The sequence below is a fragment of the Oncorhynchus keta genome, chromosome 13 (assembly GCF_023373465.1).
Source record: "Oncorhynchus keta strain PuntledgeMale-10-30-2019 chromosome 13, Oket_V2, whole genome shotgun sequence".
NCBI classification, from domain to species: domain Eukaryota; kingdom Metazoa; phylum Chordata; class Actinopteri; order Salmoniformes; family Salmonidae; genus Oncorhynchus; species Oncorhynchus keta.
Window position 1 is genome coordinate 27,924,331 of NC_068433.1, and position 25,124 is coordinate 27,949,454.

At 42.0% G+C, this 25,124-nt stretch overlaps 1 protein-coding gene across 1 annotated transcript in view; it reads left to right on the top strand.

Moving 5' to 3' along the window:
- Positions 1–24,345, top strand: part of LOC118387512 (atrial natriuretic peptide receptor 2-like) — an 82,361-nt gene extending 58,016 nt beyond the window's left edge. Inside the window, exons 16-22 of the mRNA XM_035775945.2 lie at positions 17,043–17,189; positions 17,918–18,041; positions 19,979–20,047; positions 20,154–20,328; positions 21,193–21,291; positions 23,247–23,338; positions 23,804–24,345. Of these exons, the coding sequence (XP_035631838.1) occupies positions 17,043–17,189; positions 17,918–18,041; positions 19,979–20,047; positions 20,154–20,328; positions 21,193–21,291; positions 23,247–23,338; positions 23,804–23,866 (769 nt within the window). The 3' untranslated portion in view covers positions 23,867–24,345. The remainder of the gene's footprint in view (positions 1–17,042; positions 17,190–17,917; positions 18,042–19,978; positions 20,048–20,153; positions 20,329–21,192; positions 21,292–23,246; positions 23,339–23,803) is intronic.
- The last annotated feature ends 779 nt before the right edge of the window (positions 24,346–25,124 follow it).

A 25,124-nucleotide genomic window follows, 5' to 3' on the forward strand; every position in this document is an offset into this window, starting at 1 on the left:
CCCCTTAGCTTTCCTACTACTTTCAGATGTCCCCCTTTCCTACAACTTTCAGATGTCTTTCCTATTACTTTCAGATGTCCCCTTAGCTTTCCTACTACTTTCAGATGTGTCCCCTTAGCTTTCCTACAACTTTCAGATGTCCCCCCTTAGCTTTCCTACTACTTTCAGATGTCCCCTTAGCTTTCCTACTACTTTCAGATGTCCCCTTAGCTTTCCTACTACTTTCAGATGTCCCCTTAGCTTTCCTACTACTTTCAGATGTCCCCCTTAGCTTTCCTACTACTTTCAGATGTGTCCCCTTAGCTTTCCTACAACTTTCAGATGTCCCCCCTTAGCTTTCCTACTACTTTCAGATATCCCCTAAGCTTTCCTACTACTTTCAGATGTCAGATGTGTCCCCTACTTTCAGATGTCCCCTTACCTACTACTTTCAGATGTGTCCCCTTAGCTTTCCTACTACTTTCAGATGTCCCCTTAGCTTTCCTACTACTTTCAGATGTCCCCTACTTTCAGATTTCCCCTTAGCTTTCCTACTACTACTTTCAGATGTCCCCTTAGCTTTCCTACTACTTTCAGATGTCCCCTTAGCTTTCCTACTACTTTCAGATGTCCCCTTAGCTTTCCTACTACTTTCAGATGTCCCCTTAGCTTTCCTACTACTTTCAGATTCCTACTACTTTCAGATGTCCCCTTAGCTTTCCTACTACTTTCAGATGTCCCCCTTAGCTTTCCTACTACTTTCAGATGTCCCCTTAGCTTTCCTACTACTTTCAGATGTCCCCTTAGCTTTCCTACTACTTTCAGATGTCCCCTTAGCTTTCCTACTACTTTCAGATGTCCCCTTAGCTTTCCTACTACTTTCAGATGTGTACCCTTAGCTTTCCTACTACTTTCAGATGTCCCCTTAGCTTTCCTACTACTTTCAGATGTCCCCTTAGCTTTCCTACTACTTTCAGATGTCCCCCTACTAGATGTCTTTCCTACTACTTTCAGATGTCCCCCTTAGCTTTCCTACTACTTTCAGATGTCAGATGTCCCCTTAGCTTTCCTACTACTTTCAGATGTCCCCTTAGCTTTCCTACTACTTTCAGATGTCCCCTTAGCTTTCCTACTACTTTCAGATGTCCTACCTTTCAGATGTCTTTTTCCTACTACTTTCAGATGTGTCCCCTTAGCTTTCCTACTACTTTCAGATGTCCCCTTAGCTTTCCTACTACTTTCAGATGTCCCCTTAGCTTTCCTACTACTTTCAGATGTGTCCCCTTTCCTACTACTTTCAGATGCTTTCCTACTACTTTCAGATGTCCCCTTAGCTTTCCCCTACTTTCAGATGTCCCCCTTTTCCTACTACTTTCAGATGTCCCCTTAGCTTTCCTACTACTTTCAGATGTCCCCTTAGCTTTCCTACTACTTTCAGATGTCCCCTTAGCTTTCCTACTACTTTCAGATGTCCCCTTAGCTTTCCTACTACTTTCAGATGTGTTTCCTACCCCCCCTTAGCTTTCCTACTACTTTCAGATGTCCCCTTAGCTTTCCTACTACTTTCAGATGTCCCCTTAGCTTTCCTACTACTTTCAGATGTCCCCTTAGCTTTCCTACTACTTTCAGATGTCCCCTTAGCTTTCCTACTACTTTCAGATGTCCCCTTACTTTCAGATGTCTTTCCTACTACTTTCAGATGTCCCCTTAGCTTTCCTACTACTTTCAGATGTCCCCTTAGCTTTCCTACTACTTTCAGATGTCCCCTTAGCTTTCCTACTACTTTCAGATGTGTTTCCCCTTAGATGTCCCTTAGCTTTCCTACTACTTTCAGATGTCCCCTTAGCTTTCCTACTACTTTCAGATGTCCCCTTAGCTTTCCTACTACTTTCAGATGTCCCCTTAGCTTTCCTACTACTTTCAGATGTCCCCTTAGCTTTCCTACTACTTTCAGATGTCCCCCTTAGCTTTCCTACTACTTTCAGATGTCCCCTTAGCTTTCCTACTACTTTCAGATGTCCCCCTTAGCTTTCCTACTACTTTCAGATGTCCCCTTAGCTTTCCTACTACTTTCAGATGTCCCCTTAGCTTTCCTACTACTTTCAGATGTCCCCTTAGCTTTCCTACTACTTTCAGATGTCCCCCTTAGCTTTCCTACTACTTTCAGATGTCCCCTTAGCTTTCCTACTACTTTCAGATGTCCCCTTAGCTTTCCTACTACTTTCAGATGTCCCCTTAGCTTTCCTACTACTTTCAGATGTCCCCCTTAGCGATTCCTACTACTTTCAGATGTCCCCTTAGCTTTCCTACTACTTTCAGATGTCCCCCTTAGCTTTCCTACTACTTTCAGATGTCCCTTAGCTTTCCTACTACTTTCAGATGTCCCTTAGCCTACTACTACTTTTCAGATGTCCCCTTAGCTTTCCTACTACTTTCAGATGTCCCCCTTAGCTTTCCTACTACTTTCAGATGTCCCCTTTCCTAGATGTCTTTTTCCTATGTCCCCTACTTTCCTAGATGTCAGATACCCCCTTAGCTTTCCTACTACTTTCAGATGTCCCCTTAGCTTTCCTACTACTTTCAGATGTCCCCTTAGCTTTCCTACTACTTTCAGATGTCCCCTTAGCTTTCCTACTACTTTCAGATGTCCCCTTTTTCAGATGTCCCCTTAGCTTTCCTACTACTTTCAGATGTCCCCCTTAGCTTTCCTACTACTTTCAGATGTCCCCTTAGCTTTCCTACTACTTTCAGATGTCCCCTTAGCTTTCCTACTACTTTCAGATGTCCCCTTAGCTTTCCTACTACTTTCAGATGTCCCCTTAGCTTTCCTACTACTTTCAGATGTCCCCTAGCTTTCCTAGATGTCCCCTTAGCTTTCCTACTACTTTCAGATGTCCCCTTAGCTTTCCTACTACTTTCAGATGTGTCCCCTTAGATGTCCCTTTTCCTACTACTTTCAGATGTCCCCTTAGCTTTCCTACTACTTTCAGATGTCTTTTTCCTACTACTTTCAGATGTCCCCTTAGCTTTCCTACTACTTTCAGATGTCCCCTTAGCTTTCCTACTACTTTCAGATGTCCCCTTTTTCCTACTACTTTCAGATGTCCCCTTAGCTTTCCTACTACTTTCAGATGTCCCCTTTCCTACTACTTTCAGATGTCCCCTTAGCTTTCCTACTACTTTCAGATGTCCCCTTAGCTTTCCTACTACTTTCAGATGTCCCCTTAGCTTTCCTACTACTTTCAGATGTGTCCCCTTAGCTTTCCTACTACTTTCAGATGTCCCCTTAGCTTTCCTACTACTTTCAGATGTCCCCTTAGCTTTCCTACTACTTTCAGATGTCCCCTTAGCTTTCCTACTACTTTCAGATGTCCCCTACTACTTTCAGCTTTCCTACTACTTTCAGATGTCCCCTTAGCTTTCCTACTACTTTCAGATGTCCCCCCTTAGCTTTCCTTCTTCTTTCAGATGTCCCCTTAGCTTTCCTACTACTTTCAGATGTCCCCTTAGCTTTCCTACTACTTTCAGATGTCCCCTTAGCTTTCCTACTACTTTCAGATGTCTAGCTTTCAGATGTCCCCCTTAGCTTTCCTACTACTTTCAGATGTCCCCCTTAGCTTTCCTACTACTTTCAGATGTCCCCTTAGCTTTCCTACTACTTTCAGATGTCCCCTTAGCTTTCCTACTACTTTCAGATGTCCCCTTAGCTTTCCTACTACTTTCAGATGTCCCCCTTAGCTTTCCTACTACTTTCAGATGTCCCCTTAGCTTTCCTACTACTTTCAGATGTCCCCTTTCCTACTACTTTCAGATGTCCCCTTTTTCCTACTACTTTCAGATGTCCCCTTAGCTTTCCTACTACTTTCAGATGTCCCCTTAGCTTTCCTACTACTTTCAGATGTCCCCCTTAGATGTCTTTCCTACTACTTTCAGATGTCCCCCTTAGCTTTCCTACTACTTTCAGATGTCCCCCTTAGCTTTCCTACTACTTTCAGATGTCCCCTTAGCTTTCCTACTACTTTCAGATGTCCCCTTAGCTTTCCTACTACTTGTCAGATGTGTCCCCCTTTTCAGATGTCCCCTTTCCTACTACTTTCAGATGTCCCCTTAGCTTTCCTACTACTTTCAGATGTCCCCTTAGCTTCCTACTACTTTCAGATGTCCCCTTTTTCCTACTACTTTCAGATGTCCCCCTTAGCTTTCCTACTACTTTCAGATGTCCCCTTAGCTTTCCTACTACTTTCAGATGTCCCCTTAGCTTTCCTACTACTTTCAGATGTCCCCTTAGCTTTCCTACTACTTTCAGATGTCCCCCCTTAGCTTTCCTACTACTTTCAGATGTCCCCTTAGCTTTCCTACTACTTTCAGATGTCCCCTACTACTTTCAGATGTCCCCCTTTCCTACTACTTTCAGATGTCCCCTTAGCTTTCCTACTACTTTCAGATGTCCCCTTTTTCAGATGTGCTTTCCCTTAGCGTTCCTACTACTTTCAGATGTCCCCTTAGCTTTCCTACTACTTTCAGATGTCCCCCTTTTTCCTACTACTTTCAGATGTCCCCTTAGCTTTCCTACTACTTTCAGATGTCCCCTTAGCTTTCCTACTACTTTCAGATGTCCCCTTAGCTTTCCTACTACTTTCAGATGTCCCCTTAGCTTTCCTACTACTTTCAGATGTCCCCTTAGCTTTCCTACTACTTTCAGATGTCCCCTTAGCTTTCCTACTACTTTCAGATGTCCCCTTTCCTACTACTTTCAGATGTCCCCTTTCCTACTACTTTCAGATGTCCCCTTAGCTTTCCTACTACTTTCAGATGTCCCCTTAGCTTTCCTACTACTTTCAGATGTCCCCTTAGCTTTCCTACTACTTTCAGATGTCCCCTTAGCTTTCCTACTACTTTCAGATGTCCCCTTAGCTTTCCTACTACTTTCAGATGTCCCCTTAGCTTTCCTACTACTTTCAGATGTCCCCTTAGCTTTCCTACTACTTTCAGATGTCCTAGCTTTCCTACTACTTTCAGATGTCCCCTTAGCTTTCCTACTACCTACTTTCCTACTTTCAGATGTCCCCTCTTTCCTACTACTTTCAGATGTCCCCTTAGCTTTCCTACTACTTTCAGATGTCCCCTTAGCTTTCCTACTACTTTCAGATGTCCCCTTAGCTTTCCTACTACTTTCAGATGTCCCCTTAGCTTTCCTACTACTTTCAGATGTCCCCTTAGCTTTCCTACTACTTTCAGATGTCCCCTTAGCTTTCCTACTACTTTCAGATGTCCCCTTAGCTTTCCTACTACTTTCAGATGTCCCCCTTAGCTTTCCTACTACTTTCAGATGTCCCCTTAGCTTTCCTACTACTTTCAGATGATGTCCCCCTTAGCTTTCCTACTACTTTCAGATGTCCCTACTTTCAGATGTCCCCTTTTTCCTACTACTTTCAGATGTCCCCTTAGCTTTCCTACTACTTTCAGATGTCCCCTTAGTTTCCCCTTTCAGATGTCTTTTCCTACTACTTTCAGATGTCCCCTTAGCTTTCCTACTACTTTCAGATGTCCCCCTTAGCTTTCCTACTACTTTCAGATGTCCCCTTAGCTTTCCTACTACTTTCAGATGTCCCCCTTTTCCTACTACTTTCAGATGTCCCCTTAGCTTTCCTACTACTTTCAGATGTCCCCTTAGCTTTCCTACTTTCAGATGTCCCCCTTAGCTTTCCTACTACTTTCAGATGTCCCCTTAGCTTTCCTACTACTTTCAGATGTCCCCTTAGCTTTCCTACTACTTTCAGATGTCCCCTTAGCTTTCCTACTACTTTCAGATGTCCCCTTAGCTTCCCTACTACTTTCAGATGTCCCCTTAGCTTTCCTACTACTTTCAGATGTCCCCTTAGCTTTCCTACTACTTTCAGATGTCCCCCTTAGCTTTCCTACTACTTTCAGATGTCCCCTTAGCTTTCCTACTACTTTCAGATGTCCCCTTAGCTTTCCTACTACTTTCAGATGTCCCCTTAGCTTTCCTACTACTTTCAGATGTCCCCTTAGCTTTCCTACTACTTTCAGATGTCCCCTTAGCTTTCCTACTACTTTCAGATGTGTACCCTTAGCGTTCCTACTACTTTCAGATGTCCCCTTAGCTTTCCTACTACTTTCAGATGTCCCCTTAGCTTTCCTACTACTTTCAGATGTCCCCTTAGCTTTCCTACTACTTTCAGATGTCCCCTTAGCTTTCCTACTACTTTCAGATGTCCCCTTAGCTTTCCTACTACTTTCAGATGTCCCCTTAGCTTTCCTACTACTTTCAGATGTCCCCTTAGCTTTCCTACTACTTTCAGATGTCCCCTTAGCTTTCCTACTACTTTCAGATGTCCCCCCTACTAGATGTCTTTTCCTACTACTTTCAGATGTCCCCCTTAGCTTTCCTACTACTTTCAGATGTCCCCTTAGCTTTCCTACTACTTTCAGATGTCCCCTTAGCTTTCCTACTACTTTCAGATGTCCCCCTTAGCTTTCCTACTACTTTCAGATGTCCCCTTAGATGATGTCCCCTTAGCTTTCCTACTACTTTCAGATGTCCCCCTTAGCTTTCCTACTACTTTCAGATATCCCCTTAGCTTTCCTACTACTTTCAGATGTCCCCCTTAGATGCTTTCCTACTACTTTCAGATGTCCCCTTAGCTTTCCTACTACTTTCAGATGTCCCCTTAGCTTTCCTACTACTTTCAGATGTCCCCTTGTCCCCTTAGCTTTCCTACTACTTTCAGATGTCCCCTTAGCTTTCCTACTACTTTCAGATGTCCCCTTAGCTTTCCTACTACTTTCAGATGTCCCCTTAGCTTTCCTACTAGCCCCCTTAGCTTCCTACTACTTTCAGATGTCCCCTTAGCTTTCCTACTACTTTCAGATGTCCCCTTAGCTTTCCTACTACTTTCAGATGTCCCCTTAGCTTTCCTACTACTTTCAGATGTCCCCTTAGCTTTCCTACTACTTTCAGATGTCCCCCTTAGCTTTCCTACTACTTTCAGATGTCCCCTTAGCTTTCCTACTACTTTCAGATGTCCCCTTAGCTTTCCTACTACTTTCAGATGTCCCCTTAGCTTTCCTACTACTTTCAGATGTCCCCCTTAGCTTTCCTACTACTTTCAGATGTCCCCTTAGCTTTCCTACTACTTTCAGATGTGTACCCTACTTTCAGATGTCCCCCTTAGCCTTCCTACTACTTTCAGATGTCCCCTTAGCTTTCCTACTACTTTCAGATGTCCCCTTAGCTTTCCTACTACTTTCAGATGTCCCCTTAGCTTTCCTACTACTTTCAGATGTCCCCTTAGCTTTCCTACTACTTTCAGATGTCCCCTACTTTCAGATGTCCCCCCTTAGCTTTCCTACTACTTTCAGATGTCCCCTTAGCTTTCCTACTACTTTCAGATGTCCCCCTTAGCTTTCCTACTACTTTCAGATGTCCCCTTAGCTTTCCTACTACTTTCAGATGTCCCCTTAGCTTTCCTACTACTTTCAGATGTCCCCCCTTAGCTTTCCTACTACTTTCAGATGTCCCCTTAGCTTTCCTACTACTTTCAGATGTCCCCTTAGCTTTCCTACTACTTTCAGATGTCCCCTTAGCTTTCCTACTACTTTCAGATGTCCCCCTTAGCTTTCCTACTACTTTCAGATGTCCCCTTAGCTTTCCCTACTTTCAGATGTCCCCCCTAGCTTTCCCCTTTCCTACTACTTTCAGATGTCCCCCTTAGCTTTCCTACTACTTTCAGATGTCCCCTTAGCTTTCCTACTACTTTCAGATGTCCCCTAGCTTTCCTACTACTTTCCCCCTGATGCTTACCTACTACTTTCAGATGTGTCCCCTTAGCTTTCCTACTACTTTCAGATGTCCCCTTAGCTTTCCTACTACTTTCAGATGTCCCCTTAGCTTTCCTACTACTTTCAGATGTCCCCTTAGCTTTCCTACTACTTTCAGATGTCCCCTTAGCTTTCCTACTACTTTCAGATGTCCCCTTAGCTTTCCTACTACTTTCAGATGTCCCCCTTAGCTTTCCTACTACTTTCAGATGTCCCCCCTTAGCTTTCCTACTACTTTCAGATGTCCCCCTTAGCTCCTACTATTTCAGATGTCCCCTTAGCTTTCCTACTACTTTCAGATGTCCCCCTTAGCTTTCCTACTACTTTCAGATGTCCCCTTAGCTTTCCTACTACTTTCAGATGTCCCCTTAGCTTTCCTACTACTTTCAGATGTGTCCCCTTTTCCTACTACTTTCAGATGTCCCCCCTTAGCTTTCCTACTACTTTCAGATGTCCCCCTTAGCTTTCCTACTACTTTCAGATGTCCCCTTAGCTTTCCTACTACTTTCAGATGTCCCCCTACTTTCAGATGTCCCTTTTCCTACTACTTTCAGATGTCCCCTTAGCTTTCCTACTACTTTCAGATGTCCCCTTAGCTTTCCTACTACTTTCAGATGTCCCCCTTAGCTTTCCTACTACTTTCAGATGTCCCCCCTTAGCGTTCCTACTACTTTCAGATGTCCCCTTAGCTTTCCTACTACTTTCAGATGTCCCCCTTAGCTTTCCTACTACTTTCAGATGTCCCCTTAGCTTTCCTACTACTTTCAGATGTCCCCCTTAGCTTTCCTACTACTTTCAGATGTCCCCTTAGCTTTCCTACTACTTTCAGATGTCCCCTTAGCTTTCCTACTACTTTCAGATGTCCCCTTAGCTTTCCTACTACTTTCAGATGTCCCCTTAGCTTTCCTACTACTTTCAGATGTCCCCTTAGCTTTCCTACTACTTTCAGATGTCCCCTTAGCTTTCCTACTACTTTCAGATGTCCCCTTTTAGCTTTCCTACTACTTTCAGATGTCCCCCTTAGCTTTCCTACTACTTTCAGATGTCCCCTTAGCTTTCCTACTACTTTCAGATGTCCCCTTAGCTTTCCTACTACTTTCAGATGTCCCCCTTAGCTTTCCTACTACTTTCAGATGTCCCCTTAGCTTTCCTACTACTTTCAGATGTCCCCTTAGCTTTCCTACTACTTTCAGATGTCCCCTTAGCTTTCCTACTACTTTCAGATGTCCCCCTTAGCTTTCCTACTACTTTCAGATGTGTCCCCTTAGCTTTCCTACAACTTTCAGATGTCCCCCCTTAGCTTTCCTACTACTTTCAGATATCCCCTAAGCTTTCCTACTACTTTCAGATGTGTCCCCTAAGCTTACCTACTACTTTCAGATGTGTCCCCTTAGCTTTCCTACTACTTTCAGATGTCCCCTTAGCTTTCCTACTACTTTCAGATGTCCCCTTAGCTTTCCTACTACTTTCAGATGTCCCCTTAGCTTTCCTACTACTTTCAGATCAGATGTCCCCTTAGCTTTCCTACTACTTTCAGATGTCCCCCTTAGCCCCTTTCCTACTACTTTCAGATGTCCCCCTTAGCTTCCTACTACTTTCAGATGTCCCCTTAGCTTTCCTACTACTTTCAGATGTCCCCTTAGCTTTCCTACTACTTTCAGATGTCCCCTTAGCTTTCCTACTACTTTCAGATGTCCCCTTAGCTTTCCTACTACTTTCAGATGTGTCCCCTTAGCTTTCCTACTACTTTCAGATGTGTCCCCTTAGCTTTCCTACTACTTTCAGATGTCCCCTTAGTTTCCCTACTTTCAGATGTCCCCTTCCCTACTACTTTCAGATGTCCCCTTAGCTTTCCTACTACTTTCAGATGTCCCCTTAGCTTTCCTACTACTTTCAGATGTCCCCTTAGCTTTCCTACTACTTTCAGATGTCCCCTACTTTCCTACTACTTTCAGATGTCCCCTTAGCTTTCCTACTACTTTCAGATGTCCCCTTAGCTTTCCTACTACTTTCAGATGTCCCCTTAGCTTTCCTACTACTTTCAGATGTCCCCTTAGCTTTCCTACTACTAGATGTCCCCTACTTTCAGATGTCCCCTTAGCTTTCCTACTACTTTCAGATGTCCCCTTAGCTTTCCTACTACTTTCAGATGTCCCCCTTAGCTTTCCTACTACTTTCAGATGTCCCCTTAGCTTTCCTACTACTTTCAGATGTCCCCTTAGCTTTCCTACTACTTTCAGATGTCCCCTTAGCTTTCCTACTACTTTCAGATGTCCCCTTAGCTTTCCTACTACTTTCAGATGTGTAGCCCTTAGTCCCCTTAGTTCCTACTACTTTCAGATGTCCCCTTAGCTTTCCTACTACTTTCAGATGTCCCCTTAGCTTTCCTACTACTTTCAGATGTCCCCTTAGCTTTCCTACTACTTTCAGATGTCCCCTTAGCTTTCCTACTACTTTCAGATGTCCCCTTAGCTTTCCTACTACTTTCAGATGTCCCCTTAGCTTTCCTACTACTTTCAGATGTCCCCTTAGCTTTCCTACTACTTTCAGATGTCCCCTTAGCTTTCCTACTACTTTCAGATGTCCCCTTAGCTTTCCTACTACTTTCAGATGTCCCCTTAGCTTTCTTTTTCCTACTACTTTCAGATGTCCCCTTAGCTTTCCTACTACTTTCAGATGTCCCCTTAGCTTTCCTACTACTTTCAGATGTCCCCTTAGCTTTCCTACTGTCCCCTTACTTTCAGATGTCCCCCTTAGCTTTCCTACTACTTTCAGATGTGTCCCCTTAGCTTTCCTACTACTTTCAGATGTCCCCTTAGCTTTCCTACTACTTTCAGATGTCCCTCTATTTCCCTACTTTCAGATGTCCCCTTAGCTTTCCTACTACTTTCAGATGTCCCCCTAGCCCCTACTTTCAGATGTCCCCTTAGCTTTCCTACTACTTTCAGATGTCCCCCTTAGCTTTCCTACTACTTTCAGATGTCCCCTTAGCTTTCCTACTACTTTCAGATGTCCCCTTAGCTTTCCTACTACTTTCAGATGTCCCCTTAGCTTTCCTACTACTTTCAGATGTCCCCTTAGCTTTCCTACTACTTTCAGATGTCCCCTTAGCTTTCCTACTACTTTCAGATGTCCCCCTTAGCTTTCCTACTACTTTCAGATGTCCCCCTTTCCTACTACTCAGATGTCCCCCTTTCCTACTACTTTCAGATGTCCCCTTTCCTTACTTTCAGATGTCCCCTTTTTCCTACTACTTTCAGATGTCCCCTTAGCTTTCCTACTACTTTCAGATGTCCCCTTAGCTTTCCTACTACTTTCAGATGTCCCCTTAGCTTTCCTACTACTTTCAGATGTCCCCTTAGCTTTCCTACTACTTTCAGATGTCCCCTTAGCTTTCCTACTACTTTCAGATGTCCCCTTAGTGATGTCCCCTTAGCTTTCCTAGATGTCTACTTTCAGATGTGTCCCCTTAGCTTTCCTACTACTTTCAGATGTCCCCTTAGCTTTCCTACTACTTTCAGATGTCAGATGTCCCTACTTTCAGATGTCCCCTAGCTTTCCTACTACTTTCAGATGTCCCCCTTAGCTTTCCTACTTTCAGATGTCCCCTTAGCTTTCCTACTACTTTCAGATGTCCCCTTAGCTTTCCTACTACTTTCAGATGTCCCCTTAGCTTCCTACTACTTTCAGATGTCCCCTTAGCTTTCCTACTACTTTCAGATGTCCCCTTAGCTTTCCTACTACTTTCAGATGTCCCCTTAGCTTTCCTACTACTTTCAGATGTCCCCTTAGCTTTCCTACTACTTTCAGATGTCCCCTTAGCTTTCCTACTACTTTCAGATGTCCCCTTAGCTTTCCTACTACTTTCAGATGTCCCCCTTAGCTTTCCTACTACTTTCAGATGTCCCCTTAGCTTTCCTACTACTTTCAGATGTGTCCCCTTAGCTTTCCTACTACTTTCAGATGTCCCCTTAGCTTTCCTACTACTTTCAGATGTCCCCTTAGCTTTCCTACTACTTTCAGATGTCCCCTTAGCTTTCCTACTACTTTCAGATGTCCCCTTAGCTTTCCTACTACTTTCAGATGTCCCCCCTTAGCTTTCCTACTACTTTCAGATGTCCCCTTAGCTTTCCTACTACTTTCAGATGTCCCCTTAGCTTTCCTACTACTTTCAGATGTCTCCCCTTAGCTTTCCTACTACTTTCAGATGTCCCCTTAGCTTTCCTACTACTTTCAGATGTCCCCTTAGCTTTCCTACTACTTTCAGATGTCCCCTTAGCTTTCCTACTACTTTCAGATGTCCCCTTAGCTTTCCTACTACTTTCAGATGTCCCCTACTACTTTCAGATGTCCCCTTTCCTACTACTTTCAGATGTCCCCTTTCCTAGCTTTCCCCCTACTACTTTCAGATGTCCCCTTAGCTTTCCTACTACTTTCAGATGTCCCCTTAGCTTTCCTACTACTTTCAGATGTCCCCTTAGCTTTCCTACTACTTTCAGATGTCCCCTTAGCTTTCCTACAACTTTCAGATGTCCCCCTTCCTAGCTTTCCTACTACTTTCAGATGTCCCCCTTAGCTTTCCTACTACTTTCAGATGTCCCCTTAGCTTTCCTACTACTTTCAGATGTCCCCTTAGCTTTCCTACTACTTTCAGATGTCCCCTTAGCTTTCCTACTACTTTCAGATGTCCCCCTTAGCTTTCCTACTACTTTCAGATGTCCCCTTAGCTTTCCTACTACTTTCAGATGTCCCCTTAGCTTTCCTACTACTTTCAGATGTCCCCTTTCCTAGCAGATTTCCCTACTACTTTCAGATGTCCCCTTAGCTTTCCTACTACTTTCAGATGTCCCCTTAGCTTTCCTACTACTTTCAGATGTCCCCTTAGCTTTCCTACTATGTCCCCCTTTTTCAGATGTCCCCTTAGCTTTCCTACTACTTTCAGATGTCCCCTTAGCTTTCCTACTACTTTCAGATGTCCCCCTTAGCTTTCCTACTACTTTCAGATGTCCCCTTAGCTTTCCTACTACTTTCAGATGTGTCCCTTTAGCTTTCCTACTTTCAGATGTCCCCTTTCCTAGCTTTTCCCTACTACTTTCAGATGTCCCCTTAGCTTTCCTACTACTTTCAGATGTCCCCCTTAGCTTTCCTACTACTTTCAGATGTCCCCTTAGCTTTCCTACTACTTTCAGATGTCCCCTTAGCTTTCCTACTACTTTCAGATGTCCCCTTAGCTTTCCTACTACCTTTCAGATGTCCCCTTAGCTTTCCTACTACTTTCAGATGTCCCCTTAGCTTTCCTACTACTTTCAGATGTCCCCTTAGCTTTCCTACTACTTTCAGATGTCCCCTTAGCTTTCCTACTACTTTCAGATGTCCCCTTAGCTTTCCTACTACTTTCAGATGTCCCCTTAGCTTTCCTACAACTTTCAGATGTCCCCTTAGCTTTCCTACTACTTTCAGATATCCCTACTTTCAGATGTCCCCCTTAGCTTTCCTACTACTTGTCCCCTTAGATGATGTCCCCTTAGCTTTCCTACTACTTTCAGATGTGTCCCCTTAGCTTTCCTACTACTTTCAGATGTCCCCTTAGCTTTCCTTTCTGTCTTTCAGATGTCCCCTTAGCTTTCCTACTACTTTCAGATGTGTCCCCTTAGCTTTCCTACTACTTTCAGATGTCCCCTTAGCTTTCCTACTACTTCCAGATGTGTCCCCTTAGCTTTCCTACTACTTTCAGATGTGTCCCCTTAGCTTTCCTATTACTTTCAGATGTGTCCCCTAGGCTTTCCTACTACTTTCAGATGTCCCCTTAGCTTTCCTACTACTTTCAGATGTCCCCCTTAGCTTTCCTACTACTTTCAGATGTGTACCCTTAGCGTTCCTACTACTTTCAGATGTGTACCCTTAGCGTTCCTACTACTTTCAGATGTCCCCTTAGCTTTCCTACTACTTTCAGATGTCCCCTTAGCTTTCCGACTACTTTCAGATGTCCCCTTAGCTTTCCTACTACTTTCAGATGTCCCCCTTAGCTTTCCTACTACTTTCAGATGTCCCCTTAGCTTTCCTACTAATTTCAGATGTCCCCTTAGCTTTCCTACTACTTTCAGATGTCCCCTTAGCTTTCTTACTACTTTCAGATGTCCCCTTTGCTTTCCTACTACTTTCAGATGTCCCCCCTTAGCTTTCCTACTACTTTCAGATGTCCCCTTAGCTTTCCTACTACTTTCAGATGTCCCCTTAGCTTTCCTACTACTTTCAGATGTCTCCTTAGCTTTCCTACAACTGTCAGATGTCCCCCCTTAGCTTTCCTACTCCTTTCAGATGTCCCCTTAGCTTTCCTACTACTTTCAGATGTCCCCCCTCAGCTTTCCTATTACTTTCAGATGTCCCCTTAGCTTTCCTACTACTTTCAGATGTGTCCCCTTAGCTTTCCTACAACTTTCAGATGTCCCCCCTTAGCTTTCCTACTACTTTCAGATGTCCCCTTAGCTTTCCTACTACGTTCAGATGTCCCCTTAGCTTTCCTACTACTTTCAGATGTCCCCTTAGCTGTTCTACTACTTTCAGATGTCCCCTTAGCTTTCCTACTACTTACAGATGTCCCCGCTTAGCTTTCCTACTACTTTCAGATGTCCCCTTAGCTTTCCTACTACTTTCAGATGTCCCCTTAGCTTTCCTACAACTTTCAGATGTCCCCTTAGCTTTCCTACAACTTTCAGATGTCCCCCCTTAGCTTTCCTACTACTTTCAGATGTCGCCTTCGCTTTCCTACTACTTTCAGATGTGTCCCCTTAGCTTTCCTACTACTTTCAGATGTGTCCCCTTAGCTTTTCTACTACTTTCAGATGTCCCCCCTTAGCTTTCCTACTACTTTCAGATGTCCCCTTAGCTTTCCTACTACTTTCAGATGTCCCCTTAGCTTTCCTACTACTTTCAGATGTCCCCTTAGCTTTCCTACTACTTTCAGATGTGTCCCCTTAGCTTTCCTACAACTTTCAGATGTCCCCCCTTAGCTTTCCTACTACTTTCAGATGTCCCCTTAACTTTCCTACTGCTTTCAGATGTGTCCCCTTAGCTTTCCTACTACTTTCAGATGTGTCCCCTTAGCTTTCCTACTACTTTCAGATGTCCCCTTAGCTTTCCTACTACTTTCAGATGTCCCCTTAGCTTTCCTACTACTTTCAGATGACCCCTTAGCTTTCCTACTACTTTCAGATGTCCCCTTAGCTTTCCTACTACTTTCAGATGTCCCCCTTAGCTTTCCTACTACTTTCAGATGTCCCCTTAGCTTTCCTACTACTTTCAGATGTCCCCTTAGCTTTCCTACTACTTTCAGATGTCCCCTTAGCTTTTCTACTACTTTCAGATGTCCCCCCTTAGCTTTCCTACTACTTTCAGATGTCCCCTTAGCTTTCCTACTACTTTCAGATGTCCCCTTAGCTTTCCTACTACTTTCAGATGTCCCCTTAGCTTTCCTACTACTTTCAGATGTCCCCTTAGCTTTCCTACTACTTTCAGATGTCCCCTTAGTGCAGAAGTGTTTTGATGTCATTCAATGCTTCTGTATTTCTTACAAGTGCAAACAAAGGCTTTTTTTTGTGTTGGTATAATAGAAATTCTCCTTTTGAATTCTGACAGTTGTGACTTGGAGATCACAACTACGGTTGCGAAGGTACCGGTAATTTACCAAAGAATCTTCAGTAATATTGGTAATTAACAGGTCATTTTTGTCAATCTATGGTAAGTTTGGTAATGTATACTTGAATAACTAAGATCTGGTGACTGTGCAGGCCACTTCAGTAAGCTGAAATCACTGTAATGTTCGTATAACCATTCTTGGACAATACTAGCCTTGTGGCATCCTGCTGAAAAAATCCATTCATGGATATACTGCTGCCATGCAGGGATGCACCTGATAGGCAATGATGTTCAGATATCCTGTGGCATTCAAACGTTGCTCCACTTTTATCAAGGGGCCCAATGTGTGCCATGAAAAGACCACACCATAACACCACCACCACCAGCCTGCAATGTTAACACGCGGCAAGATGGATGCATCTACTCATGTGGTTTTCTCAATACCATAGTCCTCCCATCAGCATAAAACAGCAGGAACCACGATTCATCAGACCAGGCAATGTAATTCCAATTCTCCAGTGTCCAGTGTTTTCGTTCCTTAGCCTACTGCAACCACAGTTTCTTGTTTTTTTGCTGAAAGAAGTGGAACTCTGTAAGGTCGTCAGCTGCCATGTCCAATTCGTGTCAAGGTACGACGAGTTGTGCATTCTTTTATGGGTCTTTGGGCAACAATATTGTACTGGACTGTCAGTTGACTAACTATAGCCTGTCTGTTGCTCTGCACAATTTGTCGGCCTCCTTTGTCCTCTTTCATCAATGACCCATTTTCGACCACTGGCCTGCCATTGGCTAGATGTCCTTTGGGTGGTAGACCATTCTTGATACACACAGGAAATGGTTGAGTGTGAAAACCCCAGCAGCGTTGCAGATCATATCTTTCACCTGGTCAGTCTATGTCATGGAAAGTGCAGGTATTCCTAATATTTTGTACACAGTGTAAATTGCACAAGAATTATACATTTATAGATTTTTTTTAAGGTATTTTTTTCTCTTTATTCAACCCGCCACTTTGTGTAGCCGTTAGAGATAATGATAATGATAACCGTCTGCTGGTAAATGGAAAGGTTTTCCCAAAAACCTTCTCAATTACATTTTAACTACAGTGTAGTCTATGCCTACCTGACAGAATTATATCATGATTATTTGCATCAATTCAGTGAGCATTTTGTTTAGGAAACTCTGCAATCACACGAGCGCTACAGAAAGACTGCTAACCAAATAATGGTCTCTGGCTGGTGCACACTTGCATTAAAGGGTAACTACACACAAAATGCAACATTCTTAGAATTTTCCCAGATCTTAAAAGTGTTCTCCTGATGTATAAAAAAAAGTGTGATTTTGAGAGGCCGAAAACCTGAAAATAAATTGGAAAAACAAAACGGAGAAATGGATTTAGGAAAAACTAAACGGAATCAGGCAAAAACAAATTACAGATTTTATCCGGCCCTAGACCATGAAGTCACTTCTGAAATACTCATTGAATTGTACATTAGGTGATGTTAACAGAATAGAAAGTTCAGATATTTTTCATTCAGAATTGCAATAAATTAATGGGTATGTTATCTTTCTGTCTTTTTTCATCACAGGGAGGGAAGTACTAGCATTCTGAACAACCTGCTGTCCAGGATGGAGCAGTACGCCAACAACCTGGAGAACCTGGTAGAGGAACGAACGCAAGCCTACCTGGAGGAGAAAAGAAAAGCTGAAAATCTACTTTACCAGATCTTGCCACAGTAAGAATCATTATTATTCCGATTTTCGTCTTGCCTTATTATCAGTCTGAACTTCTGCTTATCAAATTGTGAAAATGAGGAAACCATTTTCCGTGTAATGCTGTGCCACTTGATCATTGTTCAAATTCCAAGAAAGAGCGTCTCAGCTTTCTATATCTCACACTTTAAAAAAAGATACACAGTTAAGCAGAGAGGAGATGAAAGGGCAAGGCAAGATGGGAGCTGACAAGCAAACTTCTCATTAACCAGAACTAGGAGGAGAAATGTGATAGGGGGGTTAAGCACCTCTGATAACACGAAAGCAGCAAACGATGAGCCATGTCCTCCATCTATTTAAGCTGTCTGTCTCGCCGTAGTCACAATCATTTTTCCTCCCATTGTCTGGCCAAATGACTCCCTCCAACTTTCAGCCAATTTGACAGACAGAGAATGGCCTGAGAGAACCGAGAGATACCTTCTCTCACTGCAGAATTCCGATCATTTGACCAGAGTCCTGGATTAACCCAGCTGCTAGTGCTGCACTGTGTCTCTGGCTCTTTACTGTACCTTAAAATATTGGTGAACAGGAAATGATACTGGTAGAATCTGCTTATTTACTCATTGTGGATCGTAGCTGCCAAGCTTACTGTCACTGTTGATTTATAGCAAACGATAACATTATCTCTTAAGCACTGTATAAGCATTTTGTTCATTGTGGTTTTACTTACTTAGCGTTTTCTTGTCCACAGCTCAGTAGCAGAGCAACTAAAGCGAGGGGAGACGGTCCAAGCGGAGGCGTTTGACAGTGTGACAATCTACTTCAGTGACATTGTGGGTTTCACGTCAATGTCAGCTGAGAGTACACCACTGCAGGTAAACAACTGTCAGTAGATATATTCACTCCTAACCAACAACAGGTACAGACTTTATACAGTAGCTATCCTATACCAACCAACAGCAGGAGCAAATCCACAACATGATTTTGCACTTTGAATCTTACTATGTGACCAGTCAGTTTTGCTAAGTAAAATGCACTCAATGTTTATTGAGTCAAAGTATCAATTCACCATGGGAAATGACAGACTTCCTGTAAACTCTCCCTCAAGACACTTGAAGGTAGTTGAAAAGAAAGCTTGAAAATATGCTGGTCCAACAACTCATTATGGGAAGAGAATATTAAGACGAAATGTGGAGGAGCTTCTTTGTTACTTACTCATGCAGAGCCTATTAAAGCACCTACCGTATGTCTCATAGTTAAAAAGCATTCCCACATGGAGGCCACAACACAAAATAGCTATTGTGAGTAGCTGAGAGCGCATTGACGCATTGCTGAGTCACTGGGTGCTGTAGCTGCTATGAAATGTGTTCTCTCTCATGAAGAAGAAGATGAAGAAGAAGATTTCAAGACCACTCATTTATTGAGAATCCCTTCACCGGGGTCTAAAGTACTGTATGACGAATGGCTGATGAATGGTTAAGGGCTTGTAAGTAACATTTCACTGTAAGGTGAATGAATACCTGTTGTATTCGGTGCATGTGACAAATACAATTTGATTTGTTTTGATGGGATTGTTGTAATGGTCTCAATGGTTGTAATGGTTTTAAGTACAGTGCCCCAACATGTTATTTTCTCCAGACATTTTGGTCGTTCCGAATTCTGAAATCCATCCAGAGGAACCAGGTTTTCTTCTTCTACTTGTGCCATGAATTCAGACAAAGTCTTACTGGGGTGTTTCTTCCACAATGGTGAAGACACGTCAGTCTTCATATCATTTCCAATAACTCTGCATGAGCGATATTTTGTACTTGGCGAGTGGTACACTCAGACAGATCTACTCTATTCATCCAGCAGAAGCTACTTACAAGTACAGTCATAAATCTTACCTTTCATCAAATGTATTTTAATATAGCTCAGAGTTAAGAATCCAACCACTAGGTTTCAGTGGCGATGTATTATGTGAAATATATTCATTGTTCACTTTTATTCTACGCACTTGATTTTAAGGTCACATGTCTATTCAATTAAGGCCACAAAACAGACGGTATTCTTTCAACATTAGTGTAGCTTTGAGGTTTAGGTATCTCACCTACCAGTTAGTGCTCTGTTTAATTAAAATATCGAATTACATTTATCCATTTTCCCCCCCAGATTAAGTCGTAATGGTTTAAGAAATAATGCTAAGCCCCTCTGAAAGTTAAACTAGAACTAAGACTGTTTTCCTAGCACCATTTCTCTCTCCATAAGCCACTGAATCTCTTAACTTGACCAATAGACCCTCAAAGGAATTACAATATACAAACATTTATTTTATGAATGACAAGAAACACTTCATATTTTGAATAAACAGCTGATGTGTATTACTCTTCAAATTCCGGAAAATATTGTGAAAATGTATCCCCAGTATTTGGTCTGTTGCGTTGTTTTACTCATGTAAGCACATTTCTCAGTAAATTGAGGTTCTGGGCACTTGTCCAAGGCAGGGGGAACAGAAATATTTTAATCTGACTGGGGAACCATTGGGAGTTCATGCAGAAACACATCTCAGTCAATCACGGGGGCAAACCAAATGGAACATGCCTCATGAACACGCACAGTGGAACTTATTATCTTTGCACAATATCTTTGAAATTGCTATGTTTCACAAATGTTTGCCACTAGCTGAAGAAGTATTTCTAAAATAGAGAATGAAGGAGCAGGAGGGTAACAGTTACCCGGTTTTAGTGGTGGGGTTTGCGATTGTTCTACCCTTGAACTATTGTTTCTAGTGTACCTGAGTACCGTAGCTAAAGTTTTGTTTAACTCTTCATAGGTTGTGACAGTGCTGAATGATCTCTACACTTGCTTTGATGCTATCATTGATAATTTTGATGTGTACAAGGTAAGTCAGATGAATAATGTTTTGTAATGTAAATATGGTTATTTTATATATATATATATATAATCACCTGTTTCAACCTACTAACATGTTGTCATGTATATCTGAGGTGGAGACTATTGGTGATGCGTACATGGTGGTGTCAGGGCTTCCAGTCAGGAATGGTAACCTACACGCAAGGGAGATAGCTGGGATGTCTCTAGCCTTACTAGAACAAGTGAAAACATTCAAGATTCGTCACAGACCCCAAGACCAACTACGGCTAAGGATAGGAATCCACACAGGTATCATTTCACATTTCACATAGAGTTTGAAATGATGGTTCAAATGTCTTATGCTTAACTACTGTTAGAAGATAGATGTTGTTGTTGTTGTTTTTCAAATTGAATGAATCAGTGCTTTTGGGAACTGCCCAATCCTTCTCCTGATCCTTAGCATCCATATCGTTACCAGTCAAAACACCTCTAATAAATCATACAAATGCAAAGCTTTCAATACCTCCTAAATGTTACATGATTTTCCCTAGCCAATGACAGTTTATTTAATTCTATGACAAATAACTGAATTATGTTATGACACAAAATTATTTATTATATGATAAATAGTTGTCTAGACAAGAAGTCATTTGTGATTAAATTGCCCACTTATGTATCCTGCCTCATGATTGCATGGGGCTTTTGCACACTAATTGTTATAAACTGCTGTGATTGGTTATGACAGTTGATGACAATATCTAGGTTTTAAGACATACAGTATTTCAGCTAAGAAATCTCTGGAGATATCTCCAGTACCTACAATATTTTGACATGATGATCAAATACAACAAATACAAGCTGTATTGCATGCAAAGGAGGTTTTTCATTGTGCTTGGACACAATTATGTCATGCAGGCACTATTTATATTCTTATTCAAACACTTGACATGAATATCATCACTGATAGGTCTTTAAAAATTGTGTGTGGGAGGTGCCTGATCCCGTCATTGTGGGAATATGTTGTTTTTGAGTTCAGTCATATCTTGATCATGCTTTTAAATACACTTGGCTTATCATGAGGTTCTGGTGATGAAAGAAATTGTTATCCATCTACAGTATGCTTTTCCATGGAGGATATTTCCAGTAAATGTCACTGCCATTTGTTCTGTACAGGGCCTGTCTGTGCTGGGGTGGTGGGTCTGAAAATGCCCAGATATTGTTTATTTGGAGATACTGTCAACACAGCGTCTCGGATGGAGTCGAATGGAGAGGGTGAGTTTCAGATTTGGATCTCTGTTTTCCTATTTTCTATTTTGATTGGTGTCAGCACTTTAACACTTAAAACTATTCATGTGGAAATGTAGCCGCATAAAACAGTGTCACATTCTGGAATCCAGTTGGGACAATAATATGAAAGACTACCTCATCTCTGTACCCTACACATAGAATTATCTGTAAGCCCCTGAGTCGAGCAGTGAATTTCAAACACAGATTTAACCACAAAGACCAGGAAGGTTTTCCAAACGCCTCGCAAAGAAGGGCACCTATTGGTGAATGGGTAAAAATAAAAATAAACTTTGAATATCCCTTTCAGCACGGTGAAGTTATTAATTACACTTTGGATGGGTTATCAATAAACACAGTCACTACAAAGATACAGGCGTCCTTCCTAACTCAGTTGTCAGAGAGGAAGGAAACCACTCAGGGATTTCACCATGAGGCCAATGGTGACTTTAAAACAGTTACAGAGTTTAATGGCTGTGATAGGAGAAAACTGAGGATGAGATATTGTACAATCCAGGTGGGCAAATCTCTTAGAGACTTACCTAGAAAGACTCACAGCTGTAATTGCTGCCAAAGTTGATTGTAACGTGTATTGACTCAGGGGTGTGACTACTTATGTAAATGAGATATTTCTGTATTTCATTTTCAATACATTTGCAAAAATGTCTAACAACATGTTTTCACTTTGTCTTTATGGGGCATTGTGTGCAGTTGGGTGAGGGGAAAAAAGCCATCTTGAATTCAGGCTGTAACACAACAAAATGTGGAATAAGTTAAGGACTTTCTGGAGCCACTGTATGTTTCAGCTGACACAAACTAAAACAACAACAAGTATTCATTATTTCCTGTTGGATTAGGATTTTGTTCGTCTGTCGAGCATTCCCTGTTGTATATTTGCTTATGCAATTGTTTTGTGAAAGACTGGTTTCCCGTCATTATTTGTCTTGACTAAATCTGACTAATGCTTGTGTCTGAGAATGCATAACAAAAAATATTGTGGACTAGCTCTTTGCACATACTTCCCTGTAAGAAATGAAGCATCAACGGATAGATTAAGTAGTTGATTTAGACAGGGAATGGGATATTTATCATCACAAAGCAACAGAGGGGATGGAGGTTGTCGTCCTAGTTTAATAGTGTTTATCTGGACTGGTATTACTGGCAGCAGTTCTTAACTGGTGTAGTGGTAGTTGGACCGCTGGTGCTGTGCCGGCCAGGATTTTTTGTGAGTGACTCATCACATTATTGATTAACCCACTCACTTCCTGCTCACTTCCTGCTGTGTGCTTTCACGTCCGTTGATAAATAATTAATAACACTTATAGCCAGGCCACATCCATAGTGATAAACTGCAGACCATAAAATATCCTATAGTGGTAGGAATCACCTCTGGGACTGGACTGTCAACAGCTGTTTCTAAGGACTATTTCTACAGCAACAGGAAGATTTCACTGTTCATTTCTACTTTTGACCTTCACAATACACTTGGTTGACGTATGCATGTATGTATGTGTATGTATGTGTATGTATGTATGTATGTATGTATGTATGTATGTATGTATGTATGTATGTATGTATGTATGTATGTATGTATGTATGTATGTATGTATGTATGTATGTATGTATGTATGTATGTGTGTGTGTGTGTGTGTGTGTGTGTGTGTGTGTGTGTGTGTGTGTGTGTGTGTGTGTGTGTGTGTGTGTGTGTGTGTGTGTGTGTGTGTGTGTGTGTGTGTGTGTGTGTGTGTGTGTGTGTGTGTGTGTGTGTGTGTGTGTGTGTGTGTGTGTGTGTGTGTGTGTGTGTGTGTGTGTGTGTGTGTGTATACTGTAATTGTTATGATCTAACACAGTGCATATGGCAGAGGATAAATGTTTCATTAATGCTACTCGGTGTCACTCCCTGCAAAGCACTCACTGTGATTGTCTATTGATGTGTTTCACAGCCTTGAGGATCCACCTGTCCTCAGCAACCAAAGAAGTGCTGGATGAGTTTGGCTATTTTGAACTCCAAGAAAGAGGGGAGGTAGAAATGAAGGTAAGGCCACAATGAATAATGTATGTGTTGTTGTCAACATTATCTGTAATGGCTTCATGTATTCAATATTGTCTGATAAATGAATATGATAGAAACATAAATGAAGAATACAAAAGTGTTTTGTCACATACACCAGATAGGTGCAGTGAAATCTGTTGTTTTACAGGGTCAGCAATAGTGAAATGTGGTCTTGTGATTCCCATTCTGTTTATTATATGCAGTGCATTTCAGTAGATTGCAGCTCTGGATCTCTCAGAGTACGAGTGTCATAAGAAAAGATGTCTGTACTCTTCTGTTGAAATGGAAGAAAACCATCAAGTCTGGTTATGAAGTGTAACGTACTCTCTCTAGGGATGCCAGATTAGTTTTAACAGGCCCAGCTAATGCCAGGGTCACCCTTTAAGAAAGAGAAGCCCTTTGGTGTATCTATCACTCCCACGCCTATTGATTTATGTGTTTTTCCAGGGCAAAGGCAAAATGCGAACCTATTGGCTTGAAGGGGAGAAGACTGATGTGTACGTTATCTGAGAGGCCTGCTGACAGCGTGTACCCACAGTGGAGCCAACCACAGAGGCTACACAGTGGCACAGTCAGCCAATGCTTTATTTGTTCTAGAATAAGGCCTAAAGGTGATTCCTTCCCCAAAAGCGGAACAACAATATTTACTGAATTAGACATTTTTGGAAAAGAAGAGATGTTTAATGGTATGTTTATAATACCTGTGTACGGTTACTACCCCAACAATTGTAAGACGTTTTGTATGGAGAATCCTTCTGTGCTGAGATTGAGTACTTTCTATATTTAGATTTATATCATGTGTTTGGAAGTCAATTCTGTATTAATATTTCCATACAGCGTTCATAACGGACGGGCGCACAGTGTAATAGATGTCAATGCAGAGGTCCGAGTTCCACAGTGGTGTTATAGAGTACAAGATGATATATGTATTTCCAAGATATTGTAAGATATTTTGTTCAATAAAGTGAGTACAATACAATTGTGTTTCATACATTGTTCAGATAATATTATTTATGTTCAACCCTGTGTGTTTTCATAGTCGTGTGTGAGTCGGTGCACTGCATTAATGTGCTTTTGATAAAAACATTTCATGATTTAGTAAATCCGATTTTTACAAAACATTAACATTTTGAAATATCATCAGACGGTAAAAGGGGGACATTTCTTGTAACCAGCTCACTATTTATGTGTCTGACCGTACGTCTTAACTTTTATACAGACCCGTTGCCAGGATAAAGTGACTAAGGGGGCAGTTGAAATCGGTGAAGGAGCAACATTTTTGATGGTTCTTGCATTGGAATTATTTAAAATTCTGCTTCTATCACAATAAACATAAAGTTCAAAGGCTGAGACTCCGAGACCATTGAGTGCTTTTGAAGTGACAGGTTGGCGCGAAATCTGTTGCCCATCTCAGCTGCGCTGTATCAATACAATAGACAGCGCCCTACACACTAAAGCAATGCCACTTTGGTAATGAATATAGGCTACCAGATAGATATGCTGTTCGTAAAAGGTGAATTACCTTATGTGAATGCAGCCCTACACACATATGTCTAACCAAAATAATGCGAACTAAATGCTGAAAGTAATAGCCTAGTTATTCATGCAAAAAAAATGGGGCTTTGAATAATAACACAACTGGGAATGCGAAAGAATGAATGCGAAAAGAACAAAACAGCGGTAGGCCTATAGACAAAATATCAGATCAATCCATTTTTATTGAAATCCAAAGGATCCCCCCCCCCTACACACAAACACACTCCGTGGA